This window comes from Microcebus murinus, chromosome X (genome assembly GCF_040939455.1).
Source record: "Microcebus murinus isolate Inina chromosome X, M.murinus_Inina_mat1.0, whole genome shotgun sequence".
NCBI classification, from domain to species: domain Eukaryota; kingdom Metazoa; phylum Chordata; class Mammalia; order Primates; family Cheirogaleidae; genus Microcebus; species Microcebus murinus.
The window spans coordinates 120577707-120604968 of record NC_134136.1 but is presented as its reverse complement, the minus strand read 5'-3'; the positions used below and the strand labels follow the sequence as shown (position 1 = coordinate 120604968).

The 27262-nt window shown below is 39.2% G+C and overlaps 1 protein-coding gene across 2 annotated transcripts in view; it reads left to right on the top strand.

Moving 5' to 3' along the window:
* The window catches only part of SLC9A7 (solute carrier family 9 member A7), a 176898-nt gene that overhangs the window by 118532 nt on the left and 31104 nt on the right, over positions 1–27262 (top strand). The window contains exons 6-14 of one of the 2 annotated variants that reach the window (XM_012749714.3): positions 2439–2544; positions 2883–3024; positions 4711–4816; positions 6572–6660; positions 6754–6867; positions 9118–9229; positions 12190–12343; positions 20076–20135; positions 26479–26542. In XM_012749714.3, coding sequence (XP_012605168.1) covers positions 2439–2544; positions 2883–3024; positions 4711–4816; positions 6572–6660; positions 6754–6867; positions 9118–9229; positions 12190–12343; positions 20076–20135; positions 26479–26542 — 947 coding nt within the window. The remainder of the gene's footprint in view (positions 1–2438; positions 2545–2882; positions 3025–4710; positions 4817–6571; positions 6661–6753; positions 6868–9117; positions 9230–12189; positions 12344–20075; positions 20136–26478; positions 26543–27262) is intronic. The other variant, XM_012749715.3, reaches the window with a different exon arrangement.

The window sequence follows — 27262 nt, the reverse complement described above, 5'->3', positions numbered from 1 at the left end:
CGTGCCACATATTGTGAGAAAAAAATGAGGATAACCCCTCTGAATAGCAAAGCTACAGTTAATGAGGTCATACCAGAAAAAAATAGGGCCCCCAAAAGGTGAAACTTTATTAATATTCCAAAAGTAGCTAAAGGAAATTAAGAAAATGATAGATGTTATGAAAGTATGTGTATTATGATTAGAAAATTCAGAAATGAGAGAACTAAACAACAGAGCATTATGAGAAGAGAGCCAACAGAAAGGAATGGAGGGGGAATGATAGAGTAAAAGAGATATAAAAAAGTACATTTCAAAAAGATGGGCAAGGCCGGGCCTGGTGGCTCATGCCTGTGATCCCAGCAGTTTCAGAGGCTGAAGCGGGAGGATCACTTGAGGCCAGGAATTCAAGACAAGCCTGGGCAACATGGCAAAACCTTGTCTCTATAAAAAGTAGAAAAGTTATCTGGGTGCAGTCGGTGGCACGCACTTGTAGTCCCGGTTATTCAGGGGGCTGAGGCAGAAGGATCACTTGAGCCCAGGAATTCAAGGCTGCAGTGAGCTGTGATCACACCATTGCACCCCAGCCTGGGTGCTGAGTGACAGACTGAGACCCTGTCTCCAAAAAAAGGCGGGGGGGGGTGTGTTCGTAACCAAACAATAGTATCAGAGAGTATGCATTTGGATGATCAAAACATTATATAAAGAAAGGTATGAAAATGGTTACTTAGTTCAGGTCAGTATTTTATTTTGAGTGAAGGAAGGGGTTTGAGATTGGGATGAGACACATTGGGGGAGCTGGCAAAGCTCCATTTCTTGATCTGGGTGGTGGTTACAAGACCGATTGGCTTATAAATAACTCACTAAGCATTTTTTTTTGGCTTGGTTTTCTAATTGTATCAGTTAGTAGTGCATTCAGGCTGCAAAGAACAGAAACACTTGGCTAATTCCAACTAAACAAATAGATGTTTCTTTTGGGTACTAGTCCCAGGCTGGTGCCACAGGTCCCACTACAATCAGGCATCCAGGTACTCGGTCTTTCTACTGCACTGCCCATGGGTTTCAGTCACATGTCAGTTACCCCATGAAAGCAAGATGACTGTGTGAGTGTCTGGTGTCTCTGCACTAGAAACCATCAAGGGGGAAGGTAGTTGGGTGTGAGTGTTGAGAGAGAACACTGCTGCGTGTGTATGTCTTGAGCAGTGGTTCTTAACCAGGGCTGATTTTGCCCCCCAGAGAACATTTGACAATGTCTAGAGACATTTTTGTTGTCGCAGTTGAGGGGGGTGGTGCTACTGGCATCTGGTGGGTAGAGGCCAAGGATGCTGCTAAACATCCTATGATGCACAGGACAGCCCTGTATAGCAAAGAGATTATCCGATCTGAAATGGCAATAGAGCCAAAGCTGAAAACTCCTGCTGTAGAGCAGTGGTTATCAAAGTGTGGTCTGGGGGCCCTTGAAGGTCCCCGAAACCTTTTCAAGGGGGCCATCAGGTCAAAACTGATTTAATAATAACAATAATACATTATTTGTCTTTTTAAAATTATCTTCAAGTGTACGGTGGAGTTTTCTAGAGTCTGCATAATGTATATATTGACTATCTGTAGCTGAAATATAGGAGCAGATATGGAAACCATCTGTCTTCCATTAATCCAGACATATAAAGAAGATTTGTAGAAATGTAAAACAATGGCTCTCTTTTCACTAATTTTTTTGGTTTTGGAAAATATGATTTTTCCATTAAAATATATCATGTTAACATATGGATTATTAATTTTAAATGAATAAATATTTATATTTTCTGTTTTATTCAATATAGTAAACATTAGTATCTATAACCCACAAAACTTAAGGGTCTTTGGGGGCCTCAATAATTTTTAAGAATGTGAGGAAGTGCTGAGGCCAAAAGTTTGAGAACTGCTGATCTGGAGAATAGCTGATTCTCAAATGCCTAAGAAATGTGAAAACTAGAAGTGTTATTTTGTATAGTCTTCCATAAATGAAGACTTTCATAATTTCACAGACTTTTATTAAAGTCTTCTCTGTGCTCTGACAATGCTGGGTTCTGGGAGCACAGTGGTCGATAAAACAGCGTTTCTGCCTTCAAGGAGATTTCAACCCACTGGTGAAGCCAAAGCACATTGATTGTGAATATTTTTTTTAAGTTCTGTAACAAGTGTTTTCAAAGTGTGGTGGGATCACAGTGGGGAGCATAGTGTTTTGGTGCAGTGTCATTAGACTCAAACATCATATCAACCTCATTCAGATTAGGAAGATTGCTGTTTTCATTTCAGATAGTCCATGGATAGTACCAATAGATAGTCCATCTTTGACCGCCCCCCCTTCTATCTCCCAAACCACCTGGTCCCACCTAAGATAGGAATTGCCTCTATTAATCTGTAATCAGTGGTTTAAGGTCAGAAACCAAAACTAATTTTTGTGCCTTTGGCCTACTTTTTAGTGACTGTGCTGGCGATATTTAATGAATTGCATGCAGATGTGGATCTTTACGCACTTCTATTTGGAGAGAGTGTCCTAAATGATGCTGTTGCCATTGTACTATCCTCGTAAGTAGCAATGTTTTCACTCAGGAAGAGAGACCCTGGTTTCCTGCATGCTTTAGGGTAAATTCAGAGGCCCACCTTAAAAGTGTTAAATATTGAATTGGGCATTTTTCTAAATGAAATTTATCAGCTTTCTTGATAAAGTTGTGTTGTTCTGTCTGCTCAGCAGCAATCAGAATGCTGACACTAGCGTAACATGGTGGCTACAGATTAAATTAAATGAATTTACCCTGGGCAGTGCGTGGCAGGATGTAGATGCCTATGTTTGTTGATATTTTCAGGTACCATGGTATAAAACCAGCACAGTCTTTTTAAAACTCTCTTTTCTTTTTAAACCCTAGATCTATTGTTGCCTACCAGCCAGCAGGACTGAACACTCATGCCTTTGATGCTGCTGCCTTTTTTAAGTCAGTTGGAATTTTTCTAGGTATATTTAGTGGCTCTTTTACCATGGGAGCTGTGACTGGTGTTGTGACTGCTCTAATATCCTTTTTGTAGTTTCCGCCTCTGCCTGGGTATGCGTGTGTGGCATTACACTTTCAAACAGAAAAGTTCTTAGTTCTTCCTTTCAGATCAGAATCTTAAATTGATTGTTCTACTGAGGTGTGGTAACTCCCTAAATGTGTCCCTCTGGTGAAGCTCAAAGGTTGGGTCCCTGGCTAAGAGTCTGAGAAAGTGTTTCGACGTGCAACCCGAGACTTCACTCTGTCTTCACCTTTGCTTTGTCTCTCCCTTTCTTATGAACTAGTTGGAGCATTTGTTTTAAAGGGCTGAAAAGAGTTGAGGAGTCAGGAGGAGGCTGAGAAATCAGGGACCACTGGAGTACTTTAGCCCCAGCTAGCTGCTGCCATCTGCTGCACAGGGCCATACAGAGTTACGTGGCCATAGCTAGCTGGGGCCATCAGTGGGAATTACTGCACAGTGGCCTTCTGTAAGTGAAGGATGGCACAGTGTTTAAACAAACAGAAAAGCAAAGTGTGGAAAGAGTAGGCAACCTCTCCACAGCTGTGCTGAATCCTTCCTCATGTCCTCTTTGGTGGGCATTACAAAGGTTAATTTGAGCCACATCCTTTCATCATGCAATCAACATAAAAAATTGACAAAAATTAGTAATGAGATTTTTGTACAATTGGTTCTTGTGCCAAGCCTTTGAAATATGGTGTGTATTTTGCTCTTACAGCACATCTCAGTTCAGACTAGCCACATTTTAAATATTCAGTAACCACATGTGGCTAGTGGCTGCTGTATCAGCACAGATTTAGATTGATTTCTTCACAGAGGCCCTTTTGATGCTCCGGAGACTTAAATTGCTCAATGAAACTACTCATGAGACAGTTCTGTGCTGGCCCTTTGTCAAATGGCAGTGTTAGTAGAGAGATCTCTGGTTCCAAAAGGTGACACCAGTGCATGGTAGCTGCCCTGGAAGCTATACATGTCTTCTTGGCTTTTGTGTGCCTTTATTAGCCACCTACTATGGACTTAGGCCTCAGTGGCACACAGGAGTTAGAGTCTCATGAGCCTCATCCTCACAGCCCTGCCAGAAGTAACCTTCCAGCCAAGCCTGAGGCCATGACTGCACCTCTCAGGATGGTGGGTATTGCAAGGAGCACAGAAAACCATTGCCAGTTTCTTTAGAAAGCTGAAAAAAATAGTTATATTGAGATATAATCCACATACCATATAAGTGACCCATTTAAAGTATGCAGTTGAGTGGTTTTTGGTAAATTACATACAAGTCACCCATTTAAAGTATGCAATTCAGTGGTTTTTGGTATATTACATTTATTAATTTTTTAAAATTATGATAAACTATATCTAACAAAATTTTCCATTTAACGATTTTAAATGCACAATTCAGGGACATTAAGCACACTCACAATGTTGTGTAACCGTCTGCCCTATTTCCAGAATTTTTTCATCACTGTAAACAGAAACTGTACACATTAAACAATCTCTCCCCATTCCTCCCTCTCCCCAGCCCCTGGGAAACTCTGTTCTGCTGGAAAGCTTAATTTTTATTACTGAAAAAATCTGCAGCAGCTTTAGGCCCTCAATAGCAGAGCTGAAGGGAAAGGCTTGCTCTTAGGAAGGAATCCTGGGGTAATAAGTGTGGTTCTTGGTAGCCGTGGCACATGTGCCTGGAGATGTGGTCCTTGACAAGGTGCTGACGTGACCAAGTTTACCAAGCTGCACTGCTTCCCCCTGCTGGAGACGGCGCTCTTCTTCCTCATGTCCTGGAGCACATTCCTCTTGGCAGAAGCCTGTGGATTTACAGGTGAGTTTTCTCTCCTCTTGGGCCACCCTTTCTTTACTGTAACTGGGCTGTAGGATCTTTTGAAGAGAGGAAGACTTAGCAGCTGCATGGACTTGATTAGATGTTGAACAAGTGTCTGTATAGAGGATTGCTGAGCAAGGCTGGTGTTCTGTCTTGATGGATCATTTAGTTTCCAAAAGTTAACAGATTTTTAAAGAATAAAGTTCATCATTCCTAACTCGGTTTTGTATTGAATACTCATTCTTTTTAAAAAATTTTTAATTTTTTTTATTTCAGAGTTTTACAGAGGTACACACATTTTGTTTACATAATTTACTTTTGTACAGTTTGAGTCAAAGTTATAGGTGTTCCTTTCACCCAGTTAGTGTGCATTGTATCTGTTAGGTGTGAATTTACCCATCCCCTTCTCCCCACTGCCACCTACTTGATTTCCCTTGAGTTTTACTTCCATACGTGCACATAAATGTTGATTGATTAGTTCCAATTTAGTATTGAGTACATGTGGTGTTTGTTTTTTCATTCTTGTGATACTTCACTAAGAAGAATGGTCTCCAGTTCTATCCAGATTGTTACAAAATATACTAGATCACCATTTTTTATGGTTGAGTAGTATTCCATGGTATACATATACCACATTTCATTAATCTATTCATGTATCAATGGGCACTTGGGTTGTTTCCACATCTTTGCAATTGTGAATTGTGCTGCTGTGATATTCAAGTGTGTCACTTTTTATAAAATGTCTTTTTTTCCTTGGGTTTTAACTATAAGTCAATGTTCAGCTGCAAAGTTTACTGGATATATTAAAATTTTATTTGTATCCTCCCTGTGGTTGCTATGTTATTTTACTTACAGTAGCAATAACAAGCAAAATATTTGTCCTTAAAAGGCAATTTTGTGTCTGCTCAGATTGAGTGTGAATGCAGTTTTTCATTGTTTTGTCTCTGGGCTATTTAATCATTGTTTTTCAATGCCATGTTGTTATGGTGCCAGCTCATATAATATTAGTGTGGTTTATAATGTGGTTTTAGTTCCTTGCAAAAGTTTTCTAATGGAAAAATTCAGTGACTTTTTTCTCTCATTAAAAAAAAAAAATCACTAAATTTTTCCATTAGAAAACTTAAGTGCAATTACTATATATAATCCAGGTACTTAGGGTGTAATTTTATCACTTTTTCAAAATATGAAAATATGTCTTTATAGGCAGCATTGCCTAACTTCCTTAAAACTTGACAGTTATCTGTAATTGTGTAGGCAGAATCCCAGGTGTGTCAGTTGTCTTGTACAACAAAATGTTCACCATTAACTAGAAATCTAGATCATCAGGACTTGGATAAATGGAATAGTACTCTCAATCTATTTTGTCTGAAGCCCCAGACTTTGCAAGAATATAAAGCATTGGCTTGAAATTAAATCCATTCATTCTAAAAACAGAGAGGAATATGCCAAAAGTATATGAAGGATCCTCATGGGGAATGAATGCTCGTAGGCATTTAGAGGAGGGGAGAGGATGGCCTTAAAACTGGAGCAAGGGGAGAATTGAGGGACTTGGCTTTGACAGAAGGCAAGGGTGGGAGATGGAAAGCTTGATATAAGAGGTGAGAGGCCGGGAAGCATTCAGTGATAGGGAACTTTCAAAAATATTTGAGAAGTTGGATAGACTGGGCTTGTCTACCTTAACTATTTGTTTCAGTGGGTTTTTTTTTTTTACCTGCCTCTTTTTTTCCCATTGATTTTTTTTTTATCTCCTGACAGGTGTTGTAGCTGTCCTTTTCTGTGGAATCACACAAGCTCATTACACCTATAACAATTTGTCAGTGGAATCAAGAAGTCGAACGAAGCAGGTGAGAGAGCCTTGGTACTCATGAGTTGCCTGTTAATACAGGGAAGAGGGAAACTGCAGGGTTTACAGCTTCCCTTTTCCCTTTTCTGTACAGCTCTTTGAGGTGTTACACTTCCTGGCAGAGAATTTCATCTTCTCCTACATGGGCCTGGCGCTGTTTACTTTCCAGAAGCACGTTTTCAGCCCCATTTTCATCATTGGCGCTTTTGTATCCTTTTCTTGTTCCTCCATTTTCTACATGGAGAGGCGACCACTGCTGGGGAAACTATACTAATAATACTAATAATAATTTCTGTTTTGAGTGGATAACCGGGTCAGTGCTAGTTCACAGTGTTTTTACAATGAGAAAAAGAAGGCTTAAGTGACATTTCATTAAAGCTAAATGTATTTGACTTAAAGGACTGCATTTATTCGAAGATCATCTTTTCTGCATTTTCTGTGTAAGATGGGCTTTCTGTTAAACTGGTGATCGGCTGGTGATAGTTTATTTTGTAAAGTGCCCTTCTTGGTAAATCTAAAAGTCAGCAGCCATGTCAGTTCCCAGAATTATTTTTGATGTTTCATCGCCATGTGAATTCCAATCCCGGAGGTTCCCTGAATTGGATGACTTGAAGGTTCTGTTTGTCTTGTTCTCAACTGTGCCCCCAGCGTAGGCAGCCCTTCCTCAGGCCACCCAGGGAAACCTGCAAGCAGCGACCATGCTTTCATCTAAGCCGCCCTGCTGCTGGCTACAGATCACGGTGGAAAAGATTCTGCCCTCCCGCCCCCTCCCCACAGAAAAAGAAAAAGAAGAAGAAAGATAAAATGTTAAAATACTTGGTCCCTTGATTTAGACCCATTTGAGTGCAGTATCTGGAAAAAAGACACAGTTTGGAGGGTTGGCTTCTCTCAAGTGAGGAGGGCTGGGAGTGCCTAGCAGTGGATCCACAGCTGAGGCTTTCCCTTACTTGGCATCAGATACTATTATTTTCATTAAAGTGTACTTTTTCTGGGGCTTGATTTCAAGATACTGAGCAGAAGTTCCCTATTGCTGGACAATCACTTTTGCCTTTCCTAAAGCTACATGAGTATCCGCAGGTCTTACAGTGTTGGCAAAAAAGGAACATTTTCCTCTTCTGGGCTTTTCATTTATTGTGCAGGAATGACTGACACTCACCAAGCTGCTGGACAGTGATAGTGGCCTAATGCGGTGCTGAAGTCCTTCTAGTTAGAGTGTCATATGCTTAAACTGGTGGCTCATTTCTTGGATTTATATGCTCACCAGACTAATGGCTAAACATCTGTGTGATCAATGTTTTTATTCTTCATTAAGAAAGATGTTGCGTGTTGTTTTGATTTGTATTCCTAGCATGGCGCCCATGAGAGATAGCGAGAGCACAGCCCTTGTTTACAGATGAGGGCCTGGCAGAGGGTGAGCCAGGCTCTCTGTGAATCCTAAAAGCTGCTTACCACTTAAGGACTTTTGCTTTGCCTCTGGGATAGACTGTCCTTTTTAAGCACTGCCTAGTTCTTTCTGTTCAAAACAAAACAAAAAGAAAGAAAAAAAAAAGAAGAAAAACAGGTAATGCTTTACCCTGAGGGAGGCAGAGAAGATGGTTCCGCCCTGGCTTCTGTCTGAAACAGCTGTAGTTACTGCAGCTGGTGCTTTGCCAAAACGGAAGCTCCCTGTTCCTTTGGCCTCCCATGAGGGTTTCCTTCTGTGACCAGAGGAATGTGCAGCTCTCTCTTTTGGGCATTGTTGTAAATTCAGCAAGTGACAAAGGACTGGTTTCCCTGAATTCTTTGGTTTCCACAGTAGAGTTCCTTGTCCACCCATCTTTTCCATTTCTTACATCTCCAAAAGATGTTTTAGCCACTTAGGTAGAGAAATCTCACCAGGTTGATTCTTGTGAGTGATCTAAATTTCTCTTCATGTTATGAATACTTTAAGTTTCCCTACCTCTTATGCGCAGTCTCTTTCAGGTCATTAGAGCCCCTGATGTTTACTTGCAAGTGAAGCTTGTGAGCACTTAACCAGCTAACTTTCTCTTTAAAGTTCAACTCCAGGGTTTGTCATTTTTTCTTCTTATGATTTTTGTGCCAGTAGAGCCCAACACAGTTTGGTACTCTCAATGCCCCACTCCTGCCATGCTACTTTTGCTTGTTTCTGGACTCGTTTTTAGATAGATTGGAGAATTGATCAGTACCAGTTGAATTAAATCAAGAACTTCCAACAGTGTTTTTAACAGGCTAGAAATGATGTCTATGAACCAGGAGGGGGAAAAGTCAGCCAAATGACTGCCATTTTGTTCCTGAGTGACACATCTAGAGGGAAACTAGATAGCCGGGCTTCTTTGGGCAGTTCTCTGGACCATAGCGAGGTGTCGTGGCATTCCTAAAATTCTCTGCTCAACCAGAGGTGGTGTGGACGTGCTGTTATGGAAACCTGTTGGGCCCTTAACCTCCACCTCATGGCCAGGTTGCCATCTTCCTGGGCAGAGCTGCGCATATCTACCCACTCTCCTTCTTTCTCAACTTGGGCAGAAGGCATAAGATTGGCTGGAATTTTCAACACATGATGATGTTTTCAGGTAAAAAAAAGTATAAGTGTAAAGAAAGTGAATTTTGTTCAGCAGGCAATAATAGTAGGATTAACATATAATTGATAAGGTCCATGAAAAGACAGGCATTCAAGTTTCTGGTTCATTTGTATCCCCTACAGCACTGAGTAGACAGATGTACATGTTCAATTGAGTTAGTATTGATTTTGCAAACCATACTAGCAAATGTGAACATTCTCCCCTAAAATACATCTCCAATTCATTTCTACAACCCAAGAGACCTGGGACTCATTTTTAGATAGATTTTAGATAAATTGGTCAATGCCAGTTGAATTAAATCAAGAACTTTGAGTGGTGCATTTCCTAGTAGATGTTCATAACCCTTAAGCTTCCAGAAGGGATTCAAACCTAAAATTAGAAGGAAAATATCTTGATGAGAAAGAACATGGGCCAGGTTACTCAGTACCTCCCAACTGCAATATCCTCTCTTGTAAAATGATGAAATTGAACTAATTAGTTGAGGTCCCCCAGCTCTGACTTTCTGTGCAGCAAAAGAAATAAGATACACTCACCTAAGCAAGAGGAACCCAAAGCTGGGATTTAACAGCTGTGTTAGTACTACTTGATTTACACTGTCTGCGACATCCGCCCACTTCTCACTGGAAAGCTGAGAAGTCTGGAGAAGCCACTGAAGGGACAAAGGACAATAACAAAAGATGTGGAGGCAAAGAATGGAGAGAGCACTTGGCATGCGTGGATGATGTAGTGAGCGTGGTAAACATCAGCCTTCATATAAAGGAGACCCACGTTAGAGCATCTCTGCAGATCTGAGGGAGGAGATGTTTGTGGCAGCACTGTGACTCTTAAAGACACTTCTGTCCTGAGTGGAGGACAAGGAGGGTCTGTAGAAAATGGCAGAAGGAATACCAGCCACTTTTATTGCCACTCAGTAGTTCTTGGAGGCCTCATAGAGTCATATTGAAATCAAACCAACAGGCACTGCTCAGTAAGGCAGTCACTTTGTCTCATGCCAGCTTGCATCTGAACTCAGATAAGGGAGCAGCCTGCCAAAATGATTTCCTCTCACTCTGACAAGCATGTATTCAGCATCCTGCTTTTATAAGCCACAGTTCTAGGTTGTGGAGGGTACGAAGACCAGCCTCCTTCACGGAGCTCACATTCCACTGGGAGGAGGCAGGTGCACAAAGAGCTCATTTTCTCCCGGGAAAGGATGGCCAATTGCACAAAAGAGGTATGAAGGAAATGTGGACAAGAAGAGGATGACTCTGGACCATCTTCACAAAGGGGATAGCCTTCAAACTGGGCTTGAAAGACATGGAAAGGCAGAAAAGCATTGCCATGCATGGCTTGTTCCTGGAAGGGCAACTGTCTGATTTAAATGTCAGGCATGTGGAGTAATATAGAAAGAGGGTGAGGCTAGAAGGGAAAATGACATCTAAACTCATGATTTTCACCCTTGAGGTTGCAGCAGAATTGCCTGTTGGGCTTGTTAAACCACAGATTGCTGGGCCCCACTAATCTGATTCTGGGGGTATGGGGTAGGCCCCAGGAATTTGCATTTCTAACACAGTCTCAGCTGCTGCTGCTAGTTTGAGGACCACACTTTGAGAACCACCACTGTAGAATGGAGACCACAGAGAGGCTCCAGTGTTGTGCCAAAAACTTTGGGCTTTACTCAAGAGTAGCAAGGACACATTTAGAGTTTGATGAGGAAGGCAATGATAAGCTCCTACATCCATATTAGGAAAATACCAGTGGACAAGAGAAAGATGAGTTGCAGCTACCTGTCATTTAGGCCAACTTAAAATCAGTTTCTTTACTAAAAGCCTGAGTACACAGTGCTGTTTAATGCTATCTCCAATAAAAATTATTTTATGTTTGGAGAAATCTGGCTATCAAAGGGAACTCATTCTTCAAGCCTATGTAATACCAATACCTGAGGTCTCACTTTTATATTACTTACTGTGTTTAACTAATGAAATAAAAATGTGTCATACATTATCTCTCTCTGACCCCCAATTTTCTTCTTTGAGACATCCCTTTTGAGGCTTTTTTAAAATCACTCTTCTTTAGTGAACTCTAGTGAAGCTCTCAGATTACATATATTAATAACTGTGAAATTATTGGGAAAACGTACAAATAAATATAGGTCCAACTTTTCATTTTCTCACATAATATGGACACAGTCTTGCCCATTGCCCATGGTGAATAAAAATTTACACTAGTTATATATAATACTAAAGACATTAAGCAAGATATCCCCTCCAAAAAGAATTCCCTTCTTTTCATTGGTAGACCTGTATGACAACCAAGTATACTGTTATTGTTTTATTCTTGATTTTTGTTAGTGAAAATGTATACAAGTTTGTTTTCTCTTTTTTATATAAGTATCCATGCAGTAGCCTTGATTTTTCCTCTTGGCTCACGAATCCTAAAATATTTAATATCTAGCCCTTTATAGAAAGAGTTGCCAACCCCAAATGTGGTTCACATTGTGTTTTCACTTTTCTGTGTGGCTTTCCCCTTTGCTATGGAAGTGCTGAACTATTTCCCACAAATTTGACATATTCATACCTAGCCTGTTTTTTAAGTTTATGTTGACAGTATGGTGACTGGGTAGTGTTTGGATCACAGACTTAGCTTATATTATTACCTATTTATATTTCTTTTTACTTCATGTTATTAATACTAGCAAGAGAATCATCTAAGTAATAAAAGAGAGTTATTCTAAAATGTATTTTACAAAGCAGTGCAATGTTCTTCTCATTCTTTGGGGAATTTTGCAAAAGACAGTCTCAAATAGAAGAAAATCATATACTTTTAAGGTTCTTCTTTCTGAGTAAAATAACTTGGTCCCTGAAGCATGCATTGATAAGAGTTTATTAGCCCCAAGTGGCAGTAGTGGTTTTTTGAGGAAACAGTGTCATTTATTCTTATAACCAAGAGATCTTCCTCTTTGGTCCATGCAGGCCTCAGGGGAGCGATGGCATTTGCTTTGGCCATCCGCGACACGGCGTCCTATGCTCGCCAGATGATGTTCACCACCACACTCCTCATCGTCTTCTTCACTGTCTGGGTCATTGGAGGAGGCACGACCCCCATGTTGTCATGGCTTAATATAAGGTCGGTTTCGAGCCAAGGCCAGTTTTGTATCTAAATATGTCAGTTGTTACTGCTATTGAGAATGTTCAATATGTCCATGCAGGATGTGCTGCAGCTTAGTTCATGATAGATTTTGGGACGGCGGGGTGGAGTTAATTAAAAAAAAAAAAAATAAGTAAAAGTTTGGAGTATTGCATTTTCCAGGAATAAAAAAATGACATTAACATTTTTTTCAGGTACAAATATACAAGGAATTAGAAACATCTGGATCTGTTACAGCAGTGACAGTAGGGCAAGAATTCAAAAAGTCTTAAAGCTGCAGGAGAGAGGATAGACCTTTAGTCTCTGGCAGTGTCCAGTATTTCATATTCCTTTGAGATGAAAGCCAGAGCCTGAAGAATAAGCACATCAGCCAGAAATAAAAAGAGGCAATTAGAGTTTTGTTTTAGCATGCAGCTGCATGCTGTGTCTCCTCTTGCTTGGATGCACAAAAGAGGTGACATTTCCTGTGTAACCCTCATCTGTTGCAGTCTCATGGACATCCCCCGCCTGTGGTTTTGCAGCTGTGTCAGAATAGAAGGGCATTGATCTGAGTTTGATTTTTTAAAGAGCATTTGAATTCCAAAGTGTTTGTGAGCTCCAGCACCTTATGGTAAAGAGGTCACTGGATCAGCGTTCAAGAGACCCACAGCCCAACTCTGGCTCGGATTTAAGACAAATCCCTTATGTCTGTGGGTTTCAGTTTTCCCCAGCATGAAATGAAGATGTTCTGCCATATTATCTCAAGGGCCGTTCAGCTCTAAATGTTGTGCTGTGCAACACTGGAGGTGCTCTGGCCCCTTGCCACAGTTTTGGATCTGCAGAGGGTGACCGTAATCTGAAACAAGACACTTAGATAGTGCAAAGATGTGAAGAACAATTCTCTGAAAAGCCACAAGGTGGCAATGTTTTTTCTGTCTCAACTGGCTTTTAGTTTGTATTCGTGTCTCTAGAATGTAGAATGCATGAGATAGCTGCAGAGTGTATGTACACAGCTTAGAGGAAAGAAAATGAATAAGGATCTTCCAGTCGTCCCTGGAGTTGGGGAGGAAAACTAGAATTTGAGAGAATTATCTCTTCCATCTAGGGCTTTTGTATTGAGAGTAGGCAGGAATTCCTGGGCTTGACCACTGCCAACTGTACTATTTCTAGGCTAGCATGTCTCAGTCTGAGATCCAAGTGAGTCTGCAGAAGCTACATGGGGCTTATAAGTGACAGTCATAGTAATAACTAATACTTGTGTTGCAGGCGTTGTTCAAGATGCCATGTATATAGTAAGATAATTCTCATAGCATTCCTATAAGGGAGATAATATACTATTATCTCCATTTTAAAGTTGGGGAAACTGAGGCATGGAGCAATAACTTATCCTAGGTCGCAAAGCTTTAAGTGAATGAGCTAGGATTTGAACCAAGACAGTCATGCCACAGAGCTCACACTTTTAACCCCTGTGCTGTACGGCCTATAAGAAGGGTTGCTGTAGTAAAGACTATATGTCATAAAATTTAGAATGGTTAGAATTTCAATTGCCTGGCATGAATCTCAAGGATTGAATTAAGGAAAATAACCCATCCTTGGAAATATAAACCTGAAAAAGAAGATTTACAGTCTCTTGGCTTTAAACTTAAGGCATAAGATGGTATATCTTTCATTTCTGTAGCAGAATTAGGGTAAGAAAGGAGGTTTACCCTGCACACAGTTGAGAATCCTTGTATTCAGTGACTTCTGAGATTATTTCCTGCTCCTATTTGTCTGATCACCCAGCATGTGTCCTGGATGCTCAGAGCCTGATTAAATCATATTTGTTTTTCATGCTATTTTATAAGTCCTTTTCTGCCCCCTACACCCACATATACGGGACCAAATGGTTTTCCATTGAGTGGAGAATTGACTTTTGTACTTGTAACCCATTTCGAAAAGTGAATCATTAAAACAGTCCTACCCAGAGCTGAGAGCATGAGTCACCAAATGCAAAGATGAATGAAATGACAATATCATTTCAAGAATATTATATAAATAGAATCCTACAGTATATGATCTTTTAAGATTGGCTTTTTTCCCCACTCAGCGTAATGCCCTGGAGACACATCTAGGTTGTTGTGTGGATTGTTAGTTTGTTCCATTTTATTGCTGAGTAGTAGTATTCTGCAGTAGGGATGTACCAGAGTTTGTTTGACCATTTACCCCTTACTGAAGAACATTTGGATAGTTTCTAGTTTGGGGCTGTTATAAATAAAGCTGCTATGAATATTTATGGACATATTTATGGAATATTTATGGAATATTTTTGTGGACATAAGTTTTCATGTGTCTGCGATAAATGCCGATGAGTGTGTCTTCTGGGTTGGACAGTAATACATGTTTAGTTTTATAAGAAACTGACACAGTTTTTTAGAGTGTCTGTACCATTTTACCTTCTCACCAGCTGTGTATGAGAAATCCAGTTTCTTAATATTCTCACCAGCATTTGGTATTGTCAGATTTTTAAATTTCAGCTGCTCTAATAGGTATGTGGGGATATCTCATTGTGGTCTTGATTTGCATTTCTCTCATGGCTAATGATGATGAAGATCACTTCATGCATTTATTTGCCATTCATATATCTTCTTTGGTGAAATATCTGTTGAAATCTTTTGTCTATTTTCTAATTCGATTATTTGTTTTTTTTAATTGAGTTTTGAGAGTTCTTTAGATACTAGTCTTTTGTCAGATACATGGTTTGCAAATATTTTCTCCCACTCTGTAGCTTATCTTTTAATCCTTTTAATAGAGTCTTTCATAGAGGAGTTTTAATTTTGATGAAGTGCAATTTGTTTTTGTTTTTTCCTTTTATGGATCATGCATTTGGTGTCATATCTAAGGACTCTTCACCAAGCCCTCGGCCCTGAAGATTTTCTTCTGTGTTATCTTTTTCAGTTTTACACTTTACATTTAAATCTATGATCCATTTTAAGTTAATTTTCATGTAAGTGTGAGATTTAGGTTAAGATTTTATTTTATTTACCTATGGTCATCTAGTTGTTCCAGCATGCTATGTTAAAAAGACTATCCTTACTCAATTCAAATAATTTTTCTCTTTTGTCAAAAATCCAGTTGTCTGTATGCATGAGGATCTGTTTCTACACTGCTACATCGATTTATGTGACTATCCCTTCACTAATACCATAGTGTCTTGATAACTATACTTGTACAGTAAATCTTAGCATCAAGTAGAATGATTCCTTCCACTTTATTTTTTTAAAATTGTTATAGCTATTTTAGTTTCTTTCCATATACATTTTAGAATAAGGGTATCTATATAAAAATCATGCTGGTACTTTCATAGGAATTGCATTAAACCTATATACCAATTTTTGGGAAGACTGACATTGTTATTATGTTGAGTCTTCAATCCATGAACATGGTATATATCTCCATTTATTTAGACCCTCTTTGATTTCTTTCATCAGTGTTTTGTAGTTTTTAGCATACAAAGCCTGTACATGTTTTTTTAGATCTTGTATCCTGTCACCTTGCTTACCTCACTTATGAGTTCTAGGAGGGCTTTTGGTGTTTTTTTTTTTTTTTTTTGGTAGCTTCTTTGGGATATTGTATGTAGATCATCATGTCATTTGCAAATAGACATGGTTTTATTTCTTCCTTCCCAACCAATATGCCCTTCGTTTCCTTTTCTTGCCTTCTTATTCTGGCTAGGACTTTCAATACTATATTGAATAAGAGTGTTGTGTATGAACATCCTCACCTTGTTCTCAATTTTAAGAGGAAAGCATTCAGTCTTTCACTATTAAATATAATATTAGCTGGAGGTGTTTTGTAGATGTTCATCATCCAGTTGAGGAAATTTCTATCTATTGCTAGTTTTCTGTGTTTGTGTCATGAACAAGTCTTGAATTTTATCAGTTTTTCTTCATCAATTGATGTGATTATATGATTTTTCTTGTTCAGTCTATTAATATGCTAGATTACATTGATTAATTTTCAAATATTGAACCAGCCTTCTTTGGAATAAACCAAACTTGGTTGTGATGTATTATTCTTTTAAATATTGCTGAATTCTATGAGGAAATATTTTGTTAAGGATTTTTATGTCCATGTTTATGAGGAATATTGATCTGTAGGTTTTTTTTGGTACTGCCTTTGTTTTGGGTATCAGGGTAATCTGGCCTTACAAAATGAGTTAGGATGTGTTCGCTACTCTTCTGTTTTCTTGATGAGATAGTATAGAATTGGTGTAATTCTTTTGTTTAACCATTTGGTAGAATTCTCCAGTGAAACCATCTTGGCCTGGAGACTTCTTTTTCAGGAGTTCTCAATTTATGCAGCCAATTTTTTTAACAGTTATAGGGCTATTCAGATTATCCATTTCATATTGGGTAAGTTATGGTAGTCTATGAAATTGGTTAGTTTTATCTAAGTTGTCAAATTTATGTTATTCATAGCATTCCTTTATTATCCTTTTAATGTTCCATGTGGTCTATAGTGATAATCCCCTGTTTTATTCCTGATACTTTTTGATATTTTATTCCTGATAATATGTATCTTCTGCTTTTGTGATCAGTCTTGCTAGACTTTTGTCTATTTTAATAACCTTTTCAAATAACCAGCTGTTTATTTCATTGATTTTCTAATTTCACTTTAGTTGATTTTTGTTGCTGTCTTTATTGTTTCCTTCCTTTTGTCCAACTCTACGCAAATAGCATAATGAAGCAAAGTAGGCCATTGTTGAAAAATATATATGGTGTCAGTTCATATTTCCAGATGTATGTAAAGAATGATTATATAAGTGTACAAACTGACATTTACAGAGATTACATCAAAAGAAATTCCCTCTAAAATAAGGTAATGAGACTTGTTTTTCTCGTTTGTGGCTTGTGGTGTTACTTAATGGCCATGAATCATTTCTGTAACCCAGGTTCTTATTCTAAATTGATTCAGAAACCCCCTGAAGTTCAGTGTGGTGTTTTTGCCCCTCCCCTATGATCTTAGTAGGATTAGTACCTACTTGTTCCCTACTTTTCCAGGCTGCTGATAGAGGCTCTAATGAGCTGTTAAGTAGCTGCTCAGAAGTCAGAAGCCCAGGGTGGGTCTTAGAGTTCCCTATAAATAATTAAGAGTTAGCCGTGATTCTTAACCATGGCTAATTTCAAGTCTGTATATAAAATAAAAATAAATATAACTACAGATACAAAGCCAGGTCACTGTTCTCCATAAATCCAATTTACCTTTTTATTTTATTTTTTATTTTATTTTATTTTATTTTTTTTGAGACAGAGTCTCACTTTGTTGTCCAGGCTAGAGTGAGTGCCGTGGCGTCAGCCTAGCTCACAGCAACCTCAAACTCCTGGGCTCAAGCAATCCTGCTGCCTCAGCCTCCCAAGTAGCTGGGACTACAGGCATGTGCCACCATGCCCGGCTAATTTTTTACATATATATATCAGTTGGCCAATTAATTTCTTTCTATTTATAGTAGAGACGGGGTCTTGCTCTTGCTCAGGCTGGTTTTGAACTCCTGACCTCGAGCAATCCGCCCGCCTCGGCCTCCCAGAGAGCTAGGATTACAGGCATGAGCCACCGCGCCCGGCCGAATTTACCTTTTTAAATTGCTATTTTGTGATCGGTATTTTAAAAAATAATGGCAAAATTTGCAAATTGCTTTCGGTTAGTGGACAAACTACATAATGTTTTTCTTAGTCTCTTAAGTAAGTGTTTTTATTCACAAAGGACATAATTTTGGCAATTTAAAAAATGATCATAGGATTATTTTGGCCGGTGATCCTCTTATGCGTCCTGAGAACATTATGGTAGCGTGGTGGCTGTCCTCTTGGAGCCCCCAGCTTCAAATGACACACACATGAAGAGATGGTGATGGCGAGGTGGGGTGCAGTGGAATGGCACACACCCAGGTGGCCAAATGAACTAGTAACCTTCACATTTCAGAGTGCAGTAATATAATCATTCAAGGAAAAGTAAGAACGCTCTACTTACTATAATCCTGTTAGACTGAGAATTTACAATAAAGCTCTTTGCAAGATAATGTAAGGAGTAAAGGCAGGGAAAATGATAAAGAACTGAGCTCTTTATGTAATAGCATTTGTAACTGGCTATTTTAAAAGAGTTTAAAGATGCCACCTTGTAATCAAAGGCAGTATCCTGTAAGATGAGGAGCTGGGGCTCTAGGGTCTAACAGCCTGAGTTGGAATCTTGGCTCCACTATTTCTACTTTTGTGACCTTGAGCAACTTATTTATCCTCTAAAGCTCGGTTTCCTGACCGGTTAAATGGAGATGATCATAGTGTGAAGATAAAATGTGGTAATAAATAAATGTGTTGAAGAAGTCTCTTATTAAATATATCATCTGGCACATGGTAATTAATTAGTATATTCTAGCTATTTTATTATTATTAACCATAGCATTATGACTGCTACTATTATTATTACTATTATTTAAGAGACAATGAATCTTACATTAAAAGAATCCAGCTTATTTTTCTGGTATTTGTTATAACTTTTCAATGCTGTAGTAATATAGATATAATGGTTTAAGTCACATTCTGAACATGTAACTAGTTAAAAATACCACCTTAAGAAGCATCATGTTCTTACTCACATATTTCAGGGGCTATTAGTAGCATGAGAATTTGGGCACAGTGTTTCTCAATCTGTTTTTCATTATTGCTCCCCTAAGGAGCCATTAAAAATTTTTTCTCAATTACCTCCTCCCAGTAAAATTTTACTACCACCAATCTGCTATATATCTATTCATGTACTATTACCATTGGAGGGCTACAAGACATTGTAATAGGTCAGATTTTTTTGTGTTCCACAAGAACCAATTTCCATACCCAGGGAACAATGTCATCTCCATTGAGAATATATAATTTAGTGCAATGGTTCTCAACTGAGGAAAATTTTGCCCCCTGTGGGGACATTTGGCAGTATCTGGAGACATTTTTAGTGGCCATAGCTGGAGTGGGGGGGGCGCGCGGTGCGGTATTATCTGGTTGAAAATGTCAATAATGCCAAGTTTAAGAAACCCTGCTCTAACATGATGATAAAGTTCAAATGCTCTCTGAATAACCCAGAAATTATTAAGGAAGGTGAAAGTAGATCATGTCAACTCAAAGGCCACAAGGTAAAAAGAATAGCAGAGGTTGGGTTTCTAACCTTCAGGTTGATTCTGTGGATAATGTGGTTCTTCTCTAGAAGAAAAGGCCATCTTTGTCTTCTTAAGTATTGTTGCTGTTTTTCAATAATACAGTGCTTTTTGTTGTGTCTGTCATATATGTGTAAAACTATGTGTAAACACTTCAAATATGTGTTTAGTAACAACTTTCTGTTTTCTATTTTTATATGGATGTATCTTGCTTTATGATACAGATGAATTCCTGAAAAATTGTATAAATTCATTTTCTATGAGGTGCATTTATTCCTCTGATTTCATTGCATTGTATTTTGAAAGGCTTATCTTCATTCCTAATCTCTCTTCCTTTGACCTGGCTCCTAACATTATTGCTTTAAATTTAAATTTAGCAGCCTCTGCCTCTCAGGGTTTAGAGAATGGGGACAGTTTAAGAAAGGGTATAGATTTATATTGAAAATGAGACGGCCTATTCTTTCATGGACGGGATCTAGGTCAGCTGCCCAGAGCTACTGGTTCCCTTGTTGCCCCCCTGTTGTCCCTGTCACATTCACATTCCCTTCTTCTGCTGCCCAGAGTTGGCATCGAGGAGCCCTCCGAAGAGGACCAGAATGAACGCTGCTGGCAGTACTTCAGGTGACATAAAGGCATCCTCAGAAAAAAATTAACTGGGTCTGGCTTTTCTCCTCTTTCTAACCTGAGACATTTCTCTTTATGCTGTTTTTCTCTTTTTTCCTTCCTGTGTGTACCAACCCCCACCCCTTTTAGTAAAGGGGCAAGAGGTTAAGTCGATTCTAATCATGCTTTCTGCCCTTTCTCTGGGTTGATTGATGTTTCTGGGATTCTGTATGCCTTCCCCACAGTTTGGACAATGTGTTGTCAACACCAAAGCCTGAGGTTGTAAGTGTCTCCTTTTTGTACAAACTGAGCTTAATGTTAAGAGCAGCTCTTTTTCAGAGCCACAAATACTTTTTTCCACAGCATCCTACTTATGGTCTAGTAAATAAAACTTTAATCCATAAAGAGAACTTGATTTTCACATTTCAGCCATGACTGTGGTATGACTTACACCATCTTAATTAGATGCCAGTGCTGTTGTGTTGTTTTTTTTCAGTATTTGTGTACTTGTACCTTATCATGGTGAATCCGAAGATATGACAAACATTTTTTTTTAACCAAAAGGATAAAGATTCCTCTAATGCAATTTGTTTCTTGGTGTTCATCCAAGTTCATGATATAATTATGCCTAAGGGTGGTGATGTCAATTCAAACAGAGTAAAAACTTCAATGTTTCTTCTTTCTTCTCCTTTCTGTATCTCTAATTGGCATGCTTTCCTCCTGATCTGATTCTTGGTGCTGGTAGATAAATCAAATGCAAAACAGGCTTCAACTCTGTTCTTACACTGTGAAGATATTTCACTCCCTGAGGGCAGTGGTGAAAACAATGGTACGTGTCATGGTTACCCATGGAGCATAGGTCTTGGGGTATCACCAGGCCCTAGATGTGTACACATGAAATTAAGTGTTCAAGCTCACTAGGGTCACACTTTTTCTACTGTTTAAAACATACACACACACACACAAGTTCATTTTTCGAGACTGACTTTAGGTACTAGTTAAGTTGCAGACTGATAAAACTCTTTCCTTTGAAGCATCCCACCTTTAAGAAGGAATGTCCTTCAGGCCAAATATAAGTTACTATGCTTGGGATATGAGAGAATTCAGATTATGATCTGGTGTTCAGGGTTTTGTATGAAAATGTATGTCTCATATTCCTCAAATTATTCAGAACCTGAACCATTCAGATTTTTAAAAAATTATCAATTAAAGTAGAACACTTAAAATTTCTGAGATTTCATGACATTTTATATGTTGATCAGAATGGGCAAATTATTATACGAGCAAGGCAATTATTATTTTTCATTATGTATTCATTCCAGAATGAGCACATCAGTTTGACTGCTTCATTTTCTCATTTGGTGTGGGATAACCACATTCGTCTCATTCCTAATGAAAATAAGGATAATTCAGTTTATTCTGGAAGAAAAGGCTGTCATATGTGCTCTGATGAGCTCAGCCCTGATGTATCAGGGGAATGTTAAAATATGATGTAATAAAACAGCACAAAAAGTTCCAGTGTTCTGGATCAAAAGCATTATAGCAGTTCAGGAGAGAAAAATATATTATAAATAGTTGCCTGAAATTAGAAATTTCATAAACTTGGGGGACCCTCAAGTCTTCTGAGGCTTTAAGTTTTCAGTTAAAATCCTGTGCCCAGCCCCACACAAGAACACCCTGGCCCATTGCTTTACACCCTGTTCCCAGAGACCAGTTTGGTTCTGGGCTCTGCCCCAAGGGTGGGACTCTGTCGGGAGCCACAGGGTCCATTGTCATCCTTGAGGATTGGTCCAAGGCACCCTCAACCTTGCCAGAAAAGTAATTATTAAATTGCCCTAAAGTAAACAGCCTTGAATGGGAAAGAAATTGCAGAAGAACATCATTTATGTCTCATGGCCCCTGGTCTGATTTGTTTGTTTGGTTTTTGGCATTTAAAAAGCAGTAGCAAGCTTAGGTCTTTGCTTCCTTTCTTGGAAATCTCTTATTCAGCACTTATACCAGTATCAAGGCCCTCCAAGAGACACAAAGGGGCCTTCCCATGTTCCTCTTTCTGTGGGAGAACCCAGGAGGTCCTTTTAGGCTCTGTGTTGTCAAGAGTTTGAACTGCATCTCAGACAGGTGGTTGATGGCAAGTAGCTACGGTGAAGGTTGGAACTTCCATAGCAGAATGTTAATAAAAAGCAAGGAAAAGGGGGCATTGGTTAGGACTGTCCTCAGAACTAGATTTCCAGGGCATGTATACAGTCAGATCTGAAGATGGCTGCATTGACTGGAATTTGATTATATATATATATATATATATATATATATATATATATATATATATACATACACATATATGTATATATGTATATGTATATGTATATATATCAGTTAACTAGCATTTTTCTCCTTGCCCTTCACTTTTGGGAAGAGAAATAGAATCTCAACAAAACATTCCAGGATTTATCTGGAATAAACCCACATAATTATTAGAATCTGTATCTACCTATTTACTTATTACCTATATGGTACCTATTATAACACCCTTTGTCCATGAATCTTTAAACTTGTGGTTTTCAGATCCTGAAATAATACGAGATCCTGAATTATCGATATTAGTGGATTAGACTAAATTAGAGACATAGGAAAATAAGCTGTTGTTTTTGAAACATTTTCACCAAGGGTATAATTAAGTATTCTTCTCTTTTAATTGTGAAAATTTTTAAATATGCAAAAAAAGAATTGAACAGTGAATACCCAAGTACTAACCTGGATTCACCAATTGTTCACATTCTATCAATTTTGGCGGGCATTTTTGCCCTGTCTTTTAACCATTTGAAAATAGTTCAAAGTGAATTGTAGACATCATGACTTTCCACCCCTAAATACTGGAGCATGTATCTCCTAGGAATCTAGTTTCCTACATGATCACAATACCTGAGAAAAGTAGCATGAATTTTACTCTCTCTCTCTCTCTCTCTCTCTCTCTCTCTCTCTCTCTCTCTGCATCCAGGATCCAATCAAGTTTATTTTGGTTGTCATATCTTTTTAGTCTCTTTAAATCTAGAACACCTCCCCCCTTATTTGGTCTCTTGTGACATTAAGGTTGTTTTTAAATATTTAAGATAGTTGTCTTGCAGAATGCCCCACAATTTGGATTTTTCTGATTTTTCCCCATGACTAGAAATAGATAATCATTTTTGCCAAAAATACTGTAAAAGTAATGTTATACATTTCTTGTGGCATCATATCAGGTGGTATATATTGTCAGGCTGCTCCTTTATTAGTGATGTTACATTTGATCACTGGTTAAGGAAGTAACCCCAGGTTTCTCCACTGTAAAGGTTCTTGTTTTTATAATAGAAAAGTTACCTGTACAATGATCCTTTGACATCCTGTGAATGGCCAGATTCCCAACAACCTTCTTACCCAGTGGTAAAATCATCCACTAATGATCCCAGCTTGAAACAATTATTACACTGGGGGTGAAAAATGACGATTTTCTAATTTTGTCATTCCTTTCACATTTATAGATGACTCACCTATAAAGAAGAGCTTTAAGAGAGTTTAAAATTTATTTTTATATACAGAACTAAGGTTTTACTTAATATTTATGGGACTTAGAGTTGTGTCTCTTCAGGAATCCCAGCAGGAATCTTGAGTGTTACCATTGAGAAGGCAAAAAATTAGCAAACAGTTGTCATTTTGTCATTAGAGAAAAAAGTGATGCTATGGAGACATGGTTGGAATTAGTACTTTCTGGAATCCATGTAGTAGCCACTAGCCATATGTGGCTATTAAATTTTAAATTAATTAAAGCTAAAATGAAAAATACAGTTCCTCAGTCATACTAGCCTCATTTAAAGTGCTCGATAGCCACATATGGGTGGCTAGTGGTTACCATATTGGAGAGCACAGATATAGAACATTTCCATCATTGCAGAAAGTTCCATTGTGCAGATCTAGAATGGCTCTTAATTCCCCCAGAACAAAGTGGTGAACCTCACATGTTTGGGATAATATTAGGGTTGTCCTAATTTCATGAGTATGTCAAGTTATTACAACATTTTGGGTTTTATTGTTTTGAATTCTGGCCTGGCCATGTGGAACCAGGAGGAATGGATGAGTTCCACTGATGTTTCTAGGACTTCAATGGAGATAGTCAAAGCCTAGTTTTATAAGCAGCTCTTGTTAAACAGAATCTATTTTAATTCTTGTTAAACAGATTTTTTTTTCTCCTAATAGAGATTAGTTAAAAGAATAGAGAGGGCTAAATTTCATTTGGCAGCTTTCACTGTATTTGACTTAATTTTCTTCATTGTAGTACAGGGCACATTTAAGCCATTCATAGGCTTCCTATTGTATGTGGGCTGATAAAGTCAATTTGTTTTATCTTTACTGACATGAAGCCACTCAGAAAAGCTAATACAATGCTTTCAAAATTCACAATGCAGAAAGGAGAGATCATTAGTGACAGATTGGAACTGCCACATTCTTGGCCATGCTGCACTCCATGCCGCTCCACAGCCTCTCTGGAGTTAGACAGAGGGCAGCTGTGGCACCTGGCATTCTGGTAGCCTGTCTGAGAGATGTTGCAGTCACCAGCATTCTGCCCCTACAAGACTGCACCCAGAAACTCATCTTAAGGGAATTAATCTGGAGTGAAGTGGCTTTGTGCTGCTGTAGAATCCATTGAACAAGGCCTAATATTGGATTATTTGCTGTGACCTTATAAATGCTAATGAAACCACCAGATAGAGGATTTATCTGTGTGTAATATATATTAAGAGACTCTGAAAACAGATGAGGGCTGAAGATCAAGAGCTAGGAATTCAATATGCGACCTCTTCTCTACTGCTTTTATAAATTAGATACATGATGTGCACTGAGGCTCTGGGATGACTTCTGTGGACACCTCTCGAGTTCCTGAAATTGATGGTTTTCATGTCAGAATATCTCTGTGAGATTTATTGCCCAGAGGTCTCCAGATAATGTCCAGCTGTGAGGACAAGCCTCCAGCCCTCAGAAATCCCTTCCTGGAAGTTACCTCTAGACATGTAGCAAAGTCCATTTAATGCAATACAAAAATCCCATCAAACCCCAGACCCACAGGGAGGAGATCTGGAGCCAGGCACACAAAAGGTTTTAACTAGGTGCTCAGAGCAGTGCCCAGCACAGTAGGCACTCAATATATATTTGCTGAATATATGAATTCATCTTGTGGTTTAAATTTTGCCTTCAGAACAACATGGCGTAGAACCTTCCCTTCTCTGTCTCCCCTCTCCAGGGGCACGCACCATGGGTTAGTGCACAGCAAGCCTGGAATTAGACAGGTGGGGGTTGAGTTTTAGAGGGTGGGCACATGTGTGTTGTCTTTTATCTCTCTTTTCCATTAGTCCCTTTCTCAGGAAAGATCTTGGGCATCACAAGTAGGGAAAAAGGAGTGAGGGAACAGAGGAAAAGTAAGTGTGTGTGCACAGGGCTTTGTATGTCCATCTGCTGTGTGCTCATTGGAGTCAATGCCCTGGTACTGGACTGCAAAGAACACCCCTGTTAGAGCCTACTTGGCACCTCTCTTCAAGCTCAAATCAAACCTGATCTGATGATAGCTCCATCCTCGGTTTACCTTTTATGACCTGTCCATTCTTTGTGACACTGGAGAGAATGAGGGGAGAGATGTAGGATTTTTCTGGCATCTTTGTTCTCTCCCCCATCACCCCATGTTGTCCACATCATTTATGTCACCTTGTTGGAAAGAGGATTCAGAGGAGCATAACTCAAGTTTGGTTGAGGAGAGACACTCTTCGTCAGTATGCAAGCTGAAGTATTTAGGGGAAGTGTACTGATGTCTACAACTTTATTTGAATGCATCTAAAAGATAACATGGGTGATGGAGAAATGGATAGAATAGGTGATAAAGAAAATGCAGTAAAATGTTAATGGACAGAATCTAGTGATGGTGTGTATACAGGGATTCAGTATAAATTGAACACCTGCTTGAGTATATGAAAATTTTGTGGAAGTGAGGAAAGAGCAGAGAGGAAGGGTCCAGTGCACCAGGACCCACATTTTGATAACTGGACCCCCTGGTGCAGGAAGGCAGATGGACAGTTGCCAGAATGTGCCGTATTCCAGAGGCCTTGCTTAAGGTATAACTGCACCAAGTTCATTGCCCTTCCGGCCCTCTGGGACTGGAAGTGGTGTACAACCTTTTTTTTCATGACTTCTGCATGACCGCCTTCCTCTCCTTTTAGCTAACCAACCACTCCTTTTGCTTTGGGAAGATGGTCAGCCTCAGGCTGCTTTTAGCCAGCATGGCTGCCATGGACCAAGCTAATATTTTGTTTTTCTCCTTGTCTTTCTCCCCGGTGACTTTCAGAGTTGGTGTTGACCCAGATCAAGACCCACCACCCAACAATGACAGCTTTCAAGTGTTACAAGGGGTAAGTCACAAGGGACGCTTCTTTTCGGGGAAGATATGATTTAAAAAGCTAAAATGGGCCGGGCACAGTGGCTCACACCTGGAATCCTAGCACTCTGGGAGGCCAGGGCAGGAGGATCACTCAAGGTCAGGAGTTCGAAACCAGCCTGAGTAAGAGCAAGATCCCGTGTCTACTAAAAATAGAAGAAATTAATTGGGCAACTAAAATATATAGAAAAGATTAGCCAGACATGGTGGTGCATGCCTGTAATCCCAGCTACTTGGGAGGCTGAGGCAGGAGGATCACTTGAGCCCAGGAGTTTGAGGTTGCTGTGAGCTAGGCTGATGCCACAGCACTCTAGCCCGAGCAACAGAGTGAGACTCTGTCTCAAAAACAAAACAAAACAAAAAACCATAAAATAGCTAAAATGTATCAAGCATTTACCACAGGCCAGGCACTTTACCTGATTCCCTCACTGTGATCTTGAAAACAACTTTATGAGGTGTGTGCTATTCTCCCCATTTTGTAGATTAGAAGCTAAAGTTTGGGGGTTTCAGTGAATCATCTAAGGTTAGAGGATTAGAAAGTGATGGAGGCAGGATTTGACTCCAGAGTCTATGTTCTTAAGCAACCTTATGTAGGGAACAGGCTGGCCAGAAAGAGTCCCTGACTTTCCACCGTCCAAGAATGGATATATTGGTTCTGAGTCTATCAGTAGGGCCTGAGAAGGAGAAAGAGAGG